The sequence below is a fragment of the Durio zibethinus genome, chromosome 2 (genome assembly GCF_047325235.1).
Source record: "Durio zibethinus cultivar Kanyao isolate XHJ-2024 chromosome 2, ASM4732523v1, whole genome shotgun sequence".
In the NCBI taxonomy this organism is placed as follows: domain Eukaryota; kingdom Viridiplantae; phylum Streptophyta; class Magnoliopsida; order Malvales; family Malvaceae; genus Durio; species Durio zibethinus.
In genome coordinates, this window is record NC_143163.1 from 29,737,530 (window position 1) to 29,757,421 (window position 19,892).

Below are 19,892 nucleotides of genomic sequence, written 5' to 3' on the forward strand. Positions count from 1 at the left end.
TCTAGACAAGGTAAAAGACCATTATGAGCAAGTCAAACGCTTCTATGGATATAATTCTAGGATGATAAATCTCATGTAATCAAAGTTGTATGGAATCAATGAAATTTCTAGTGTTGAGATTTGTCTAAAAGCAAATATTTTTCACTTGCATTCATGATCATTTGCACCATTTTTATTTTTTTTTTCAAAAAAAAATAAAATTTTTGATACATGGCATTCTGATTTTTCTAAAAATTTTATGGTAATAAAGGTTCAAGAATAGTTTGCCCTTCAAAAATTTTAACTCAACCCATTCACCATTTATACAACACCAGGACTTAAACAAGAATTATGGAATAAGAATAGATCAGTCGATTTGAGAGAATCGAGAAAGCTCAAGAAGAACTAAGAGGAGATCTCAGTATAATAATAGATATGCTCAGAAAACTTGATAAGGAAAAAGTAGTAGAAGAAAATCTTAGCTTTCAAGAGCAATCGCCAGACATGGTGGATCCTGTTTACCCTCCAGGATTTATGCCACAACTAACTCAACCTTCTCAAGGAACTAGAGTACACATTCTTATTCCCAATGGATATCCCAATCCTTATCCAGGAATGACATCTACATCTATTCTGGGACAATTTTAAAATTTTGTTAATCCTGTTATGATGGAAAAACCACCTAAGTCAATCCTAGTTCCTAATTTGGATGATCCCAAAGAAAAAGAAAAGCTAGGGATAAAGATATCTAAGAAAGTGAAAGATAATAGTGCCCAAGAAAAGATAAAGTTATTAGAAGAAAGGCTTAGAGCAATGGAAAGAATGAATTTTTATGGTTCCATAAATGCAACCGAGCTTTGTTTAGTCCCTGATGTGGTCATTCTGCCTAAATTCAAAGTCTCTAAATTTAAAAAATATGATGGCATAAAATGTCCAATAACCCATATCACCATGTATTGTCGAAAGATGGCAACACATGCTCACGATGAGAAGTTGTTAATGCACATATTTTAAGATAGTCTTACAGGTTCTGCAGCTAGATGGTATGTTCAATTAGATATGACTCGTATTCGTTCTTGGCAAAAGCTTACAAAGGCATTCCTTACACAATATCGACATGTCACAGATTTGGTTCTAGATCGTCTATCTCTACAAAGTATGGAAAAGAAAGCAACTGAAAACTTCAAGGAGTATGCACAAAGGTGGAGAGACATGGTTACACAAGTCCAACCTCCTATCACCGAGAAAGAGATAACCGTTTCATTTGTGAATACTCTGAAAGCACCATACTATGAGAGATTGATAGGTAATACAACCAAGAACTTTACAAATATGGTGATATCGGTGAGATCATCAAAACTGCCATAAAGAATGGCAAGCTCGATACAGGAGAGACAAGTAGAGTAAAAAAAGTGGAGCTCCCAAAAAGAAAAAGAATGAAGCCCAAGCAGTAAACTATATGGGGTAACAGTTCAAAGGTTTCACGCCTTACTCTGTACCAATCTACCAAACCCATTACCCCTTTCATAAATAATGTTACATCCATCCCTTATACATATCAACTATACCAACCATTACAACCACCAGCTTATCCATCCCATTTTTAGCCATCATTTTGGACACCCACCTATTCCTATAACCATTCTGGTGTACCTATAAGACCAGAATGGAGCCAATAGTGGTCTAAGAGCTCCAAGAAATACCCAAGAAAAACTCACTTTCAATCCCATTCTCATGACATACATAGATTTGTATCCCTTACTTATTGAGAAACATTTACTTGCTCCTGTTATTGTTGAACCTTTGAAACCTCAATTTCTCAAATGGTATGACCCCAATTCACATTGTGATTATCACTATGAGAATCCAGGTCATTCCATTGAGAACTGTACTGCTTTAAAATGTAAAATGCAGGGGTTAATCAATGAAGTGGTGTTAAACTTTGATACCAACCAACAAAGGACTCCAAATGTTAATAGGAACCCTCTACCGAATCATACTAGGCCATCAATAAATGCTTTGGTTGATGTGCAAACAAGCTATGTGAAAAGAAGAATAGAAAAGCTCAAAACTCCTATGGCTAAAGTGTTTGAAGCCTTGGTCAAAGCTGACATGTTGAAGCTAATAGAACCTCAAAATTGCTTTAAAGTGATTAACTCAATTGAAAGCTGTAATTATCACAAAGGTGTTATAAGGTATTTTATCGAGAATTGTCACCAATTTCATCAAAAGGTGCAAAAGTTAATGGATATGGGTTGAATAGAGTTTTACCAAGAAAAAGAAGAGTTGGCGAAAGTTGAAGTGTCTACCATTGATTCAAAAAATAAATTCATGCATAGACCAGTAACTATCTATTATGATGAAAAATTGACATTGAAGCTAGAAAAGCTCATCTCCTGACCAGTGGTGACAATTAAAGTTTTTGATCCTTTTTTATATCAGAATGATAAAGCAGTACCGTAAAAGTATGATTATGATGTCATAGTCAATCCAGATACTGCAAACATAACGAACGTATGAGGCATGACCCAAAGTGAGAGATGTTATACTCCAAAAGATTTAGAGAAAGCTAAAAAAGAGAAAGCAAAGATAGAAGAAGAAGAAAAAAGTCAGAATAATCCTGTCACAGTCCTAAGAAAAAAATTTCAGAAGCTAGTCTCTGAGAGTGAAGCTTGTGAAATTTTAAAGTTAATAAAACATAACGAGTATAGCATGGTAAAACAGTTGAACAAGATGTCAGCTAGAATTTTACTATTGTCATTATTTCTCAGCTCAGAGTCATACCGTAATGCTCTATTGAAAGTGTTAAATCAGGCATATGTGTCTCACAATGCTTTTGTTGAATATGTGGAATAGCTTGTTGGCAATCTGACAATTACAAACTATATCTCTTTTAGTGATGAAAATACCAAGGCTTTCCACATTACTGTTAAATATAAAAGTCATATAATGGCTAAGATTTTGATTGATAATGGCTCATCCATCAATGTTATGCCTATGACTACTTTAGCAAAACTTCATGTTGATGAATCTTATATGAAACTTAGTCATATGATAGTTCGAGCCTTCGACGGAACCCGAAGAGAGGTATTGGAAGACACAAAAATGCCATTACAGATTGGCTCGTGCACTTTAAATGTAAAATTTCAAGTTATGGATATTTCTCTTTCATACAGTTGCTTATTAGGTAGACCATGGATCCATATGACAGGTGTTGTTTCATCCTCATTACATCAGAAAGTCAAATTCATTGTTAAGGAAAAATTGATTTGTGTAGTAGAAGAAGATGATTTATTGGTTACTCAACCAGTAAATACTCCTTATGTAGAAACAACAGATAAAACCTTAGAATGCTCATATAGATCTTTTGAGATTGCTAATATAGCATATGTGGCTGAGAGATCTAAACTATATTCATCACACTTGTCTATGACAACTAAAATGGTTGTCAAACAGCTTACCAAGATGGGATGGCGACTTGGAGCTGGACTTAAGAAGAACCTGCAAGGAATCACGAAGCCATCAACCATACTGACAAAATAGATAGATTTGGCTTAAGGTATAAGCCAACAAGAACGGATAAAGTGAGAATGGTGAATGAAAAGAAAAATAAGATGATGGCTAATCTTAAGGGATATGAGTCGGAGTCAGAGCCTATGGTCACTTCATACCTCTATGATTCTTTTCATTCGGGATGATATATTTACCCAGATCTACTTACAGCCCCAAATGTAAGATTCGTGGAAGAGTTTTCTGAGCTAGTCATTCAAATGGTAAATGACGAAAAAAAAAGAGTCGAAATGAAGAGTTGCTCATGCACCCTTGTCCTACAAATTTCAAGCTAAATAACTGGAGAGTAGTAGAGCTGTCTGTTGTCTTTAAAACTTCTGAAAAGTAATGTGAAACTTTAAATCTCTAATTGCTTTTATAAGCATTGGGTGATCTTTTATGGTGTCTTTATGTTTGTCATTTTAATAAAAAACTTAGAAGATGCATCTGCATTTTTTCTATTGTTTTCATCTTTATTGTGCTTTCCATTTGCTTTTTCCATCATTTTTTTTGCCATTCCATTTTTGTATGCCAATATTCTCTTCATCTTACCCTTTTGTAGGGTCTCAAATAATGAACATGAAGATAATCATGGCAATAATCTTGGATTTGATTTTAAAAACTTAATTCATGTTAATAAACTTGATAATGAGGAAAATTTAGATAATTACACACTGTCTCCTGATTTGTTAAAATTAATGGAACATGAAGATAAGCCAATTGAATCCCACCAAGAAACTATCGAACCAGTAAATTTAAAAGATGGTGAAAACAAAAAAGAGGTCAAAATTGGTACATCTTTTTTATCAACTGAAAGGCAGAAGCTAGAAGAGCTACTCCAAGAATATGTGGATGTATTTGCATGATCTTACCAGGATATGCCAGGACTCAGTACTGATATTATAAAACATAAGTTACCTTTGAAACCAAAATTTAAACCAGTACAACAAAAGCTAAGGCACATAAAACCAGATATGCTGCTAAAAATTAAAAGAAAAGATAAAAAACAATTTGATACAGGATTTTAGAGGTGGCAAAATATCCTGAATGGGTAGCTAACATAGTACTAGTTCTCAAGAAAGATAGAAAAGTGAGAATGTGTGTCGATTATCGAGACCTAAATAGGGCAAGTCCCAAGGATAACTTTCCTCTGTCCCATATCGATACTCTAATAGATAATACTGCTAAGCACTTCACATTTTCCTTTATAGATGGTTTCTCAGGCTATAATCAGATCAAAATGGCTCAAGATGATATGAAAAAAATCACATTTGTGACTATGTAGGGAACATTCTATTATAAAGTCATGCCTTTTGGGTTAAAAAATGATGGTGCTACTTATCAAAAAGCAATGCTGAATCTCTTTCATGATATGATACATAAAGAGATAGAAGTGCATGTGGATGATATGATCGTAAAATCTCGTGAAGAAAAAGATCATGTAGTCAATCTTAAAAACCTGTTCAACAGGTTGAAAAGATTCAGTTGAAGTTAAATCTTGCCAAATGTACATTTGAAGCCAAATCAAGAAAACTATTAGGCTTTGTGGTCAATGAAAAAGGAATCGAAGTTGATCCAGATAAGATACAAGCTATCCAAAACTTATCTCCTCCTCATACCTTAAAAGAAGTATGAGGTTTCTTAGGGAGATTAAACTATATTGCTCACTTCATCTCTCAACTCACTTATAAGTGTGATCCTATTTTCAAGCTTCTCAAAAAACATGATCCTAGAGAATGGAATGACAAATGTCAAGAAGCTTTTGATAAGATCAAAGAATACTTGTCAAATCCACTTGTGTTTGTGCCACCAATGCCCAAAAAACCTTTGATTTTGTACTTGACAGTGCATGAAAATTCAATGAGATGTGTGCTGGGGCAAAGAGATGAAACTGATAAGAAAGAATGAGCAATTTACTACTTAAGCAAAAAATTTACTGATTATGAGTCCAAGAATTCACCATTAGAGAAGATGTATTGTGCATTAACCTGGATAGCTCGAAGGCTTAGACAATACATGCTTTATCACACTACTTGGCTCATAGCAAAACTAAATCCTATTAAGTATATATTTGAAAAGCCCTCATTAACAGAAAAAATAGCACGATGACAAGTTATGCTTTCAGAATATGATATCATTTATGTGACTTAAAAGGCTATTAAAGGGAGTGCAATAGTTGAATTTCTTGTTGATCGTGCAGTCGAAGATTATGAGCCAATGAAATTAGATTTTCCTAATGAGAATGTGATGGCCATTGAAGAAAATGAACTATTGAAAAATCATGGAGGATGTATTTTGATAGAGCTGCTAATGCTTTGGGTCATGGTATTGGGACAATTTTGATATCTCTTGATGGGCATTATTATCCCATCTCAACCAAGTTAAATTTCAATTGCACAAACAATATGGCTGAATATAAAGCCTATGTTATGGGTCTACAAGTAGCAATTGAAAAGAAGATCAAAGTGTTAGATGTGTTTGGAGATTTAACTTTAGTTATTTATCAGTTACGAGGTGAATGGAAGACAAGAGACTCTAAGTTGATCTAGTATCATAAATACATCTCTGAGTTGGTCAAGCAATTTAAAGAAGTTCAATTTGAGCATCTACCCAGAAAGAAAAATAAAATTGCTGATACACTAGCTACTCTAGCTGCAATGATTAAAATAGATACAAATACTAAAATCCAACCCATCAAGTTGGATGTGAAGGATATACTAGCATATTGCTTAGGTGTCAAAAAAGAAGTTGATGGGAGGCCATGGTATCATGATATCATGCAATAAATTAAAGCTAGCAATACCCAGAACATGCAACAAAAAATGATAAGAGGACTATTAGAAGATTGGCTATGAGTTTCTTCATTGATGGAGATATCTTTTACAAAAGAGGTCGAGATTAAGTGCTTTTAAGATGTGTAAATGCAGCTGAAGCAAAAAGATTATTGAAGAAGTGCATGATGAAATTTGTGGGGCACATACAAATGGTCATATGATGGCTAGACCAATTATGAGGGCTGACTATTATTAGTTGACAATAGAAGGTGACTGTATTAATTATGCTAGAAGATGTCATAAGTGTCAGATTTATGCTGACAAGATTCATGCTCTGCCATCAACATTACATGTTTTGGCTCCTCCGTGGCCATTCTCTATGTAGGGCATGGATGTCATTAATCCCATCACTCCAAAAGCTTTGAATGGGCATAGATTCATTTTTGTGATGATTGATTACTTCACCAAATGGGTAGAAGCTGTATCATATGCTAGCGTGACCTAATCTGTGGTATATAGGTTCATAAAAAGAGAGATAATATGTAGATATGAGCTTTCAGAGGCAATTATTTCTGATAATGCCAAAAACTTGAACAACAAAATGATGAATGAAGTATACACTCAGTTTAAGATCGATTATCATAATTCGACACCGTATCGTCCAAAAATGAATGGGGCAATGGAGGCTGCGAATAAGAATATCAAAAGAATTCTGAAGAAAATGACTAAAACTTACAAAGATTGGTATGAGAAGTTACCTTTTGCTTTGCATGCTTATAGAACATCAGTCCGAACATCTACTGGGGCCACCCCATTCTCTTTGGTATATAAAATGGAAGTTGTGCTATCGGTCGAAGTAAAAATTCCCTTACTGAGAGTTATGATAGAGGTAAAGTTAGAGAAAGCAGAATGGGTTCGAAATCGCTACGAGTAGTTAAACCTCATTGAAGAGAAAAGACTGTCAACTTTTTGTCATGATCAATTATATCAAAAGAGGATGATAAGAGCACATGACAAGAAAATTCCTCCCCATTGCTTTAGGGAAAGAGACTTAGTGCTAAAAAGAATCCTTCCAAATCAACATGATAATCGAAAAAAATGGACACCAAATTGAGAAGGCTCGTATGTGGTAAAAAAAGTCTTTTCTGGTGAGGCATTGATTTTGACATAAATGAATGGAGGTGATTTACCTACTCCAATAAATTCAGATGCTGTAAAAAAATATTTTGCTTAAAAAAAATGTTAATTTATCTAAGCTAAAAATCTGAAAAGGCAGCTTGGATGTGAAGCAGAAGCATCATCAGAAGAAGATCCCATAACACAGGGGTAAGTATAGTTTGACAAACTTTGAAGAATCAAGGAAGTCATCTAATTTAGTTTTAGAGAAAGAATCTAAGAATATTTTGTTCATGATTATCTTGTAATCATTATTTGGGCACCTTTGTTTGAACTCAAACACTTTGCCATGCACTTGTTATCAGCCTAATGAAATACACCTATCCTTTCCTTTATCCATATTTGATATTTTTGTTCATTGTACAAGTGAATAAGAGAAATGTGTGATTGCATTTTATTTGTCTTGATCTTAAAATGATGAAAAGAAAAACAAACATGAAAGATCTCAGTATTACTTTTAAAGTTGACAAAGGCAAATGAAAAAGGATGAGAAAAACATGACAAGACATTGATGTTGTAAACTTTAGAAGAAGAAAAATGAAGAATACAATGGTTAGAAGTTAATAACAGATTGGTCATATAGCAATTGTTGAGAATTTTGAAGTAAAAAATGAGAGATTTTGAGAACTTTTTTACTATAATGGATAATTTTGATTGCATTACATGCATTGCATTTAGAGCACTCAATGCATGTGTCCATGAACAATTTTAATAAAGACAGAGACTTTCCATTTTCTAATGAAAAACAAGATTTTGATATTCGGATGAAGAAATAAAAGATTTCAAAAGAGAAAAATTTACTTATTCAAAGATGAGAACTTAGTTTCGAGAACAAATGAGATTTTTTAAAGTTGTTGAGCCTCTGCTGAGATGAGCTTTTTCCAAGATGAGAATTTTAAAGTTGTGAAGCCTCTGCTAAGAGGAGCTTTTCTAAAATGAGAATTTTAAAGTTGTTGAGCCTTTGTTGAGAGGAGCTTTTTCAAGAGAATTTTAAAGTTATTGAGCCTCTACTGAGAGGAGCTTTTTCAAGAGAATTTTAAAGTTGTTGAGCCTCTACTGAGATGAGCTTTTTTTAAGAGAATTTTAAAGTTATTGAGCCTCTGTTGAGAGGAGCTTTTTTAAAAAAATTTTAAAGTTGTTGAGCCTCTGCTGAAAGGAGCTTTTTCAAAATGAGAATTTTAAAAGTTGTTGAGCCTCTGTCGAGAGAAGCTTTTCCAAGATAAGATTTTTTTAAAGTTATTAAGCCTCTACTGAAAGGAGCTTTTCAAGATGAGATTTTTTAAAGTTGTTGAGCCTCTACTAAGAGGAGTTTTTTCAAGAGAATTTTAAAGTTGTTGAGCCTCTACTGGGATGAGCTTTTTCAAGAGAATTTCAAAGTTATTGAGCCTCTACTTAAATGAGCTTTTTTAAATTTTCAAAAATTATTGAGCCTCTGGTTAAAGGAACCTTTTAAATTTTCAAAAATTATTAAGCCTCTGGTTAAAGGAACCTTTTAAATTTTCAAAGATGTAGTTGAACTTTTAGAGCCTTAAAAAAAAAATTTATGCTCAATGTTTCTTCTTTCAGAACAAAATGGTTGTTTGTCTATTTTTGTCTTATTCCTGATTCTCAAAAATAGGTAAAGAGGGGCAACTGTAAACATTATTTTAAAAAAAAAAATTTTCATTTTTTATTTTTTTTCATTTTTTTCTTTCTTCTTTTTTTCTTTCTTTCTTTTTCCTTCTTCTTCTTCCTTACCCGATTCAAGTTGACTAAGCATGAGTGCATTAAATGCACTCTCCCTAAAATCCAAAACCACCATCGACAGTCGTCGACACTAGCCAAGGCATGAATATCAACTTATCACGTCAATTGAAAAAATGAGACTTGAATGTCTGAAGATCTGAGATTTAAATCCCAGCAAGCTCTATTTATAGAGCTTGTAATCTGTGAAAAAAGGGGAGAATCGAAAAAAAAAGGAAAAAAATTCAAAAAAGAGCTTTCTATAAAAAGAAAAAAACAAAGCCATTTTGCAGAAACAGTCACCTAGAACGGGGAACCTAGCGCCAGAGAAGCTACCTACAAAAAAATTAATTTTAGTTAAAAAAATCGAAAGTTTGAGCCCCGATCTACACTTATCATGGTTGTTTCTGGCGAAAATAAGGTCGAATCTGGAATGAAGACGAAAAAAGAAAGCTTTTGAAAGATTGTGGAATTTTTCGACCACTGGTGACGGTGACTAGTGATCGACAAAGGTGACGACGACAGCGAAGATGGACCGACCGATAATTTTTTTTCTTTTTCTAGTTGAGTAAAAAAAAAAAATTTTTTCTGCTGAAGGAAAAGAATGAATGAAAAAAAAAATTTTGACTTTTATATAGAAGACTAAACCCAAAACGATGTCATTTCAATAATGCCCAAAACGACACCATTTTGAGACCTGAGGATCTGCGCATCAACCTGTAACTCGACTCGAGATCCGTACAACTGACCCAATGACCCGTGCTCCCCTTTGACCCTGACTGGTCCATCTGAATTGAACCGCGCCCGAACCGCTGAACCAACCTAGACCAAACTGCTGACGTCGAACCGATCAAACCAGTCCAGACCCGTATCGACCGGTTCGGTTCAAGTAAAAAAAATATTTTTTTAAAAATTTTATATATATTATTTTTGTTATTTTAATTATTATTATTGATATTTATGCATGTAAAAATGTTTAACTTTATCAAATAAATTTTTATTGTTTTATAATATTAATTAATAATATAAAATTGATAAAAAAATAAGAAAAAGAAATTTTATCCGACGATAAGATTCAAAGTTATTTCGATTAGTGATGCCTACGAAATCTCTAGGTGTGAAGATTTTTTTTAAAACACTATCAGTGTATTGGAGTATTTATAAAAAAAATTTTAATACAATAAAAATTTTCTTTTGTTTTTAAATAATAAATAAAAATTGATTAATAAATTAAAAATATAAATAATAAAAATGAGAAGAAAAGAAATTTTATCCGATAATTGGATTCTAAGAGTATTCTGAGTAGAGATGCTTTAAGAAATCCCTAGGTGAAAAAATTTTTTGTAAAATATTACCAGTATATTAAAATATTTATAGAAAATCTTCAATATAATTAAATTTTTTTTCTTCAAAATTTCAATTAAAAATAAATATTAATAAAATTTCTAACAAAGGAGAATAAAATGTGTGCATAAATATGGTAACGTTTTGCATTGTATGCATGACATTTTTTTACGAAAAGTAAATTCGAGCCTCCGAGGATGAAATTCTTAGGTATTCCAAGAAGCGATACCTAAAAAATTTCTAGGTGAGAAAAAGTTCTTCTAATGTTACCAACGTACTGGAACATTTTAAGAATTATTTCAATAAAAAGATTTTAATTTATTTTTCTCGAGAATAAAAAAAAATTTTAATAAAAAAATCAAGAAAAATTATTTTTAAATACCGAAAATTAGACTATTTTTATCAAAATCAAAGGATAACACGTAGTTAATTGGTATCATTTTTTTACGGGCATTGTGGGGGTGCTAATCCTTCCCCACGCGTAACCGACTCCCGAACTCAGACTGTTTCACAGACCGTAAAATTATCTTTTTAATAAATTTTAATTAATTTTAAAACTTTATTAAAATGATATGTTTTAATAGGTGGCCAATCGCACATAGCCAAAAGAAGATTGGTGGCGACGTCGTTATTTTTATTTCATTTCCAAATTCATCAAGCGGACACAAAACCGTTACGACACATCTTAGAGCTTAGGGCTCGCACTACCCACACACAATATGAATAACATGTTTCTATGCTTGAAATGCCCACACACAACTCCAAGATCACTGTCTCTACAACAAGGCCCCGTTCGTTGTATAGTACAGGACCAGTCATGGCAAGATTGAGGCACATCAGGGCTTGACCATAGCACTCTTCCCTACTTACTATGTCAATGCCCTCATCGACACCAAGACCACAACTAACTCTCTTGTTGTACATAGTTGATATTTTCTCATATGTCTCTCACTTGTGCCCTTAAAAACTGGGTCAATATCTTGTCACATGAGACATTGCCCATAGTACTCGTTCATTGTTGATGTAAATAAGTCTCATCCAAGCTCCACTGCACCTCTGAGCAGTTTCCACCTCAAACCATCAAACTTTTATCTCAGTTACTCAATATGTGCCACTACACGATTTTTTCCATAATCTTATAATATGTTGCGACCTCAAGACACCCTCATTAATCATGGCCCTTAGTCAAATGAATGACAACTTGTTTTGCCACACAATGGTGTGCCTTGCTGGACAAGACCTATCACACCAACCACACACCTACGGTACCAACTTTTCGATATACCTTTCTGGATGTGGTGTTTAGGTCAACTACACTCATACGGCACCACCCACAATAGACCTTAGCATGATGGCATTTAAGCACTTTAATCATCTCACAACTTGGGTCCTTTCAGCCTCTCCAAGTTCACTTCTCCAATTGTGGCCCTCTAGCCAACCACCCTCATGGTGGTGCCTTAATGCATGCTACCTCAAACTCAATTTTAGACTCAAACACAGTGCTTAATAAACACGTAAGTTGCACTGCCTTGGTTCAGTTCCACAAGGAATCAGTCTTCTCCCCTACTTTTACTCAAATTTAGGTCAACACTACACACAACCATGTCTCCACAAAGGTTCCACAACTCGTTTGGCTTGACTCTCACTTAGCTCATAAGGCACTTCAAAGCCTACTCATCTCGGGGATCCATTGATCCAACTTAAACATAAGGTCTCTTGATCGGTTTAAACTCAAGGTTCACCAACCCATTCAGTACTTAAGGTCCACTAACCTACTTGGACTCAAGGCCATCTCATTAGGAAGCATCTACTCAAACTATTCCATATATGTCTCAATCACCGTCGGCTTATCCTTTGCATTACTCAAACTTATCCAGTCTGTTAACCAAATGCATAACTCAAATGCCTATACCATCGGCTTACTCAATCGATTGGTCCTCTGACCAACACAACTCATAAGGCCTTGTTAACTGGCCAATTCTCATTTGCTCATTTCACTAAAATGCACATTGTCGTGGTCCACTAACCACCACATCTCATAAAGCCTTCTCTTTAGGCCAACACAAAGCACGGTCCATTGACTGACATAATTTTATGATCCTTTACCCATAAGAACTCAGGGTCTGCTAACCACCCCAACTCGTGGCTTCAATTCTCAACCAACTCAAACTCTTCTGCCTCTGCAGAGTGGCTCTATGCTTGGACCCAAATACTTAACTCGTACCCTACTAAGGCACCTATACCACATAAAAAATGCATGTGTTAGTAACTAATCTCAATAAGCTTAACTCATGTCCATTAGGACAAAACTCATTCGGCCCGCATGGCCTCTCACAACACCATTTCATGGTGTATGCCCATTTAGCTTTATGGTCTCAATTATTGTCCACCACTCGAAGGACATTGCATGCCACATAAGCCAACACCTTTTACTAGATGAGGCTAGACTCCCATACCCTTTCATTTGGCATCCAAGAGCTTACTCGAGGGCCTTTCACCTAGGTCAATTTTTTTCACAATATGCATCGTTGGCTCATTCTTGAGCTCTCATAGCCACAGAGCCATATTTGTGTCTCGCTGGCTTTCTTTGAGCTTAGCACCATTTTGGTTTATCGCTGCTATGCCCGCACCAAGGGTTACTTTAGTCCCACGACTGAGCTAAACATGGATATAATATCAAAATGTCATGGGCCATGCATTCTTTAGATCAAAACCACATGTTCGTGCAACACTAAGACTACTTATAGTTGATGTTAGCCTTTCGCAAGTTCATTTTCCTATTGACAGCTCAATATTGATCCTTCAAGCCGCATGCTCATGAACCTTTCCTGACTCTAACCTTGTAAGGTCATACATTCCCAAACTCATTAAAGAGGAACCTAACTCTCATCAACTCATCAGCCTATGATTCTTATGGTAGCCCCGAGCATCCATCTCTACCCGCAGGCATCAAGGTTCTAAGCACCGACCTTCAAATTTTCATAAGGTCCTACAGTTTCAATTTTCATAATATTATTACTTTCTAGCATGGTGAGAACCCAACAGCATGCTTGCCCTCATCGTATGCAAGCTCTCATGCCAAAATCCTACAAACACAATACAGATGTTGGTTAACAGTTAACTTGGAGCCTTTAGGCTCATCTCATCCCATAAAACTCAATTTTTTAGGCCTCAACCTTTAGCCTCATTTTAGACTGCACGCATGCATGATGGACACTCAACATCATGTCCATCCCACTTAGGGGACTCGGGTGTGTTCCCCAACTACAGCACCCCTCTACGAATTAGCCACAAGGGTCTAACAATGTGCATGCCTGCTAGTTTGCTTATCTCTCAAGCTCGATGGTGCCCTTCCTATGCAAACACCATATAATGATCCTTCTGACTCAAGGAAAGGAAATCGATGGGCATAACGAATGCTACCACCTAACCCCATAGTTCAATGCGGAGGTGTGATATGAGGCTCACCAACCCCAACCATCATTGGGTTTACCATGATCCAAAAAGACAACGTGCCATACTCATGACCTAATGATGCCCGCCTACCTAGACATCATATGTACCTAGACCCCCTACTGACTAGCCAAATAGGTGATGGAGAGCTGACACCAATCATCACCTTATAAAGAGTGTAAGAGCTTTTCCAGGCCTCCTACTAGAAATCATAAGAATGTCTGAAATGGGGACACTTTTCTCTCCAGCCATCTTAGGGCCTTACTTCACCTAACTCAAGGCCCAGTAACCTTCCTCTTGGTCACCATAATTCTAGCATTTCACTCATTGCTCCATCAACCCACTCGAGGGTACTAGCACATGGCTTCGACCGATAGCACCTGACTAGCTAACCGACTCCAAGACACCCATCCACTGCCTCGCACTTGCCCAAGTATTTTGGGGCCTGAGGCTCATACTACCCGCACACAATATCAACAACATGTTTTCATGCTTGAAATGCTCACACACAACTCCAAGACCACTGTCCCGATAACAAGACCTCATTTGTTGCACAACTCAAGGCTAGTCATGATAGGACCAAGGCACACCAAGGCCTAACCATGACACACTGGCTACATGCCTTCAACAGAAAGACTTTTTCGACAGGCCTTAGGTTTCTTGGCCTTCATAGCCACCCTCTTAACTATAATAACAACAAAAGAATTGCAAGTGAACAACATAAGTCATACAAAATAGCAACATAACAGTACCACAATTTACACTAATGGTAGCATGCCACTCAACAAGAAAATGGAATATTTACATCCTTTGCCTTGGAGAGCCACATCTTCATTCTCTTTGGCAAAGGCCCCATTCCAACCTTTTTCCTCGTCCAATACCCTTTGGACAATAGTAGCCAGTTGCTCATCCTCTCCTAGGAGAAGGAAGTAATCCCGGATGTTCTCATGCATAGCCACCTCTTGGTAAGAAATTTGAACCTTCCTCAAGACATGAACCTATTTGGCCTCATCTTCACCAAGTTCAAAGCCCTGCAGGAAGTGATTCCATGAGAGCTTTTGCAATTCTAACTTTCGCAAAATGTTGCCCATATCCATAATCTTGAAAAGCAACAACATGATTATCATCAAAGGTTAATTAAACCGATATAACATCATATACACTTCAAACACCTGCTGTAGGCTGTCAACTCAAACTTGTAGAACCAACTCATCAACTACTAACTTCATAAACAATTGATTAATAACTTAATTACCAGTTGCAGCTATGATTGCAATAGCAAAGCCAAATCGCAAATTGTAATTAAGTAATGTAGAGATTTGGACCAAATCTTGGGCATGACTAGTGAAGAACCCAAATCGGCCATGATTGGAGTAAAGACTGAAATGAAAAGCAAAAGAGAAAGAAGTAAGGTAAGGGATAGAAGAAGTAAAGAGAAAAGAGAAAGGGTTTCTGGGAATGTTTCGGATTTTCAGATGAAGAAAATTGGACATACTGAGGTTGAGGAGAAAAATAACGCTTTTAACGATTTGCCAATTAAAAATATTCAAAATTTCATTCATTTAATAACTCCATACATATTTTCTAAGTTTTTATGATTGCCTAAGAAGAAGGATATCATCAGAGCTCCCGATATAGTGAATACTTTGATATTAAGCTCTAGAGCCACCCGTTGTTGTTCTTGGTTACCGAAGCTATTCAAGACCCCAGATCTGCCCACCAAATTCTTGTGCTTCTCAGATGACTCAAGCTCCATAGGTTGGTCTGTTGGTAAGTCATGGTTTATTGAGGAGCCAAACTCTTCCAAAACAATGGTCGTGATATCCAACAGCACCTTATTAAATCCCTGCTTCATTTCTTCCAATGTTTCTTCCATTACTTCAATTTTTTTTCCACCTATCGAACAAAATAGCATTGATTTCCTTACGAAATTTATCATTTACCATAGTCAAGATCTTAAGCTTTGATACCAATTGATTCAAACCGAATGTAACAGAGAAGAAAAATTAGCTTCTGCAGCATGCTAGAAACAGAGAGAGAGAGTAGAGGAAATAGAGGAAGAAAGGTAGAAGAAAGAGAAAGGCACATCTTGTGACTGTATTTTATTCCAGAAAACTCCATTACAACAGTTACCTCTAGCTAAATATCCATCACAGGTACTGACTCAACACATAACTAATCCCTCTAGCTAAGGACATGATACTAATTAACAGACTTAAAATATTTGCTTCTTGGACTGATACGCAAGAGGCCCAACTCTCTAACTCCAATATCAATCCATCATTAATTCACCCGTAACATGGGTAAACTTGATCTCTTCAAGTCGAAGTGGTGACACGGCGAGCGACAAATGTTTTCCCCACTTGGGTCTGCTTATCAGTAGCACCTGCAATTTATACTGTCAATTTGAACCTGTTAGTTATTACTAGGAACTGAAAAACACAAATCAAATCGAATCAAGACGTGAAAGCACTGATCAATTCATTTTTAGAATTCCGATTTTAGGAAAGAAAAGAAGAGAATATCAGAGAAAACACAAAAAAGAAAAAAAACCTAAACAACTCACCTTTTATTTTTAAAATTATTTGGAGTGTAAGGACAATATTAAAGGCCTAAACAGTAATTCCCATTAGTTCACCGGTGATTAGTAGTACAAACAAATTGAATTGTTTAAACAGCTATTTGTTGAGCTAAGGAAAAGCAGGTCCCGCAGCAAGAAAGGATGCCCTCTTCACGAACCTCCCTTTCATTCGAGGCCTCTTCTCCGCATTCAGTTTGCGAACCTCGTACCTTATTTTCTTCGAGAACAACCTTGTTCTCCGCTTTTCTCTGTACCTTGTTACTCGTGCTTCTCTACCTCCATCCCTCACTGCCTGGTGGCCTCCCATTCCAATATTCAAATCACTATAGCTGTGCTGAACTTCTGTTCCACCAGTTCCCTGGAAATTAAAACAACATCTTGTAATCAGCAACAGTTTTACGGTTAGAAAGTTATTCATATGAAGCAAGAAAAATAATGAGAAACTAGAAATTAGCTGCTGTAGTATTGTTTGAGGTTAAGTTTAAGTTCTCAATTTTTCCTTTTTGTGATAAACTATGCAGTGAGGCATTAATTATGCAGGATACACAACATCTATATGCGTCGTTTATTATTGATATGGGAACATTAAGTAGAAAGCTACCGTGCAATCAGGCCAGCATTCGTCTGGGTCAAAATCTGGTCGGCCACCAGAAGTCCATGGAGACCCTTGGGTTGCCCAGGCAGTGATTACCGCTTCATAATCCAGGCTCAAAAGTATCTTCCTCTTCTTCTTTTTTGCAGTATCCTCCTCAAATTCCCCATCCCTATTACTCTTCACTGTTACCACCTCCTTTACTAATTCATCCCCCTCTCCACAACTTGCTGGAGAATCATAGTTCAAACTCAACTCAAAGGGTTCTCTAGCCATATCGATTTCAGAATCGACATGGCACTCTTTACCAGCTTCAAAACACTCTTCGTCTTCAATCTTCACTTCACCATTTGATAAGGAACAATCCCTGAAGTCCTTCTCTTTAGAGTCCATCAGCCCCAGCTGCTCCATGGCAAAGGACTCATTTTCCAGGCCCTTACCAAGCAAACTCTCAACATCAGCTGCAAACTCTGCAAGATCCATCTCAGACGGGAAAAGCCCATGTGAACCATCCACGTTTTCTCCCTTACAAGCCAGGAAAGCTTTAGATTCACTCGCAGCGGCATCAGTTGTTTCAACATCGTTTCCTTCAGCGCTCACAACAGCCTCATTTGACGTTGTAGAAGTGCATAGTTCAGCAGCCAAGGGATCAAATATTGGTACCCTATAAAGAAGCTGCTCCTCTTCGTTTTCTTCATGCGATATCTCGTCAGCACCAACTTCAGGCACAAGAGGAATTGGATTGTTTTTCTTTATCGTAAGCTCAGCTATAAGTAGCTTTTGATGAATAGAAGGCTTCGCGGGTCGCCTTGTCCTTGCCTTTCTGGTAAACCCTTTATCCCATGATGGTGAAAAGCTCTCCAAAGGAGCTTCAGTAATTGAGGACTTAACAGAAGAAGTTTTCAGGCGAACTCTTTCATGTCTACGAGCTAGTGGATTCGCCGAATGAACAGAAGAATCGCAGGCTTGACAAAGAAAAGCATCATCGGCAGCACAGTACCAACGAGCCCGTTTCTTTATACAGCTATCACAAGCTCTTGCCGTTTTGCCACAGACGGCGTTCGCCACATTTTTGGTAGAAATCATGGAGCGAATATCCCGACTGGTCCAAATTAAACAAAAGCTGGGATTTTAAAAGCAAAGAACAGGCATAGAAATTAATCTAAAAAATAAAAATGAGAGACTCCTTAAAGTGGTACAATTATTTTGTATACGGTGGGGAGTGTGACCAACAAACGCTCTTTTACATCATTTTCAACGGCCTTTGGATGCACTTTTGGGTTCTTTTAGCAATGATGTGTTGCGCTTTTTGGGTCCACAACAAGAAGGCCTTATCTGGATTTTCATTGGTTGAGACTGGAAAGTTCATCCTGATCTTTGTCTTCCCATTGGCAAACTCTCTAATCTAGGGATTTCTTGTGGGTCCCAAGTGCCCACGATGAGAATGAGTCATTTGATCCCATCTACTCATTTCTGTCATTCTTTTTCCCTCTTGCTCGAAATTTGAATGAGACCCCTTCGTTGCTACGTCTTCCTCCTGCTGCATTTTACTCAGTTCAGATCCCTTTTCGCGGTCCCCTTCGGACTTGCCTTATCCATTTCTCTCTTTCTCAAGCTTTGGCTCCTCTCTCAGTATATCTCACTGCAACAGGGTCATGCAAAACCAATACAATCTTCATACTTTAGTAACTCTCGTCCACTCTTCACCATAGCCATTATGTTCTTTTCACTAAAACCAAAGAAACCCAAGTACTATTGTTTGATATTCATCAAAATAGACACGTTTTGTGCACTTTTTTTTTTTTGTCAAAGCAAGTTTTGTGTACATAAGTATTGATTCAACAGCAAATAAATACATTTTTTGCTGAAAGAGTCGGATTATAAATTGAATCCTGTTACTCTTAGAAAAAAAATAATAATAAAATAACAAGATGACACATGAAATAGATACATTCACAAATTATAATTAATCTCCATTTTAGTGCATAAATTGATACACAATTTAGACGTGTAATTTAGACTTTTTTAAGTAGTAAATGAAAAAGACCATTGTTGGAATATATGTGGAAAAAGGAGTCGATGGCTTGGCAAATTAAACGATGAAAAAGATAAGAATTTAGTTTAGCTATGGTTTTAGGTTTTTAGCATGTAAGCTGAAGGGATCAAAAGGAAATTGGATAAAGGTGATGTGGAGATCTAATCCTAAGTGCCTCAAAATCAAACTCAGAATATAAAATTTCTGCTAAAGGATAAGGCGATCTAACGCGGAAATATCAGCTTTGATTATTCGTCGGCTTGAAAATGACTCGCTTGTATGGTGCCTTTTCCTGCAGTGCTTTTGCGGAAATTTCATGTATATTTACATTTTATGATCACATAATAGATAATAACAATTAAAAATTACAGTTAAAAGGAGATAAAACTAAAGTTTATATTTGATACACTGTTAATATATAAACTCTATACATTATCAATAAATTAGATAATATCATTTTATTAATGAATGTAAATCAATCCTTAAAATAAATATATCAAAATTAAATTTTTAAAAAAAAACTTGTTCATTAATAAAATGACATCATCTAATTCATTTCATTAATGAGATGAGATTTAACTCATTGATAGTGTATAAAATTTATATACTAACAGTATATCAAAAATATATATTGATAGTGTATTAAATATAAATCCATATAATAAACCATTGTCATCAATAGTGCTT

General features: G+C 35.9%; 1 protein-coding gene across 1 annotated transcript; it reads right to left on the bottom strand.

Moving 5' to 3' along the window:
• Positions 1–16,063: 16,063 nt before the first annotated feature.
• Positions 16,064–19,121, bottom strand: LOC111317801 (zinc finger protein CONSTANS-LIKE 16-like). Its single transcript, XM_022920240.2, has 3 exons — positions 17,180–19,121; positions 16,564–16,936; positions 16,064–16,395 (listed from the first exon to the last, which is right to left on the bottom strand). Exons 1-2 carry the CDS (start codon positions 18,254–18,256, stop codon positions 16,688–16,690), a joined length of 1,326 nt encoding a protein of 441 aa, XP_022775975.2. The 5' UTR covers positions 18,257–19,121; the 3' UTR covers positions 16,064–16,395; positions 16,564–16,687.
• Positions 19,122–19,892: the final 771 nt, after the last annotated feature.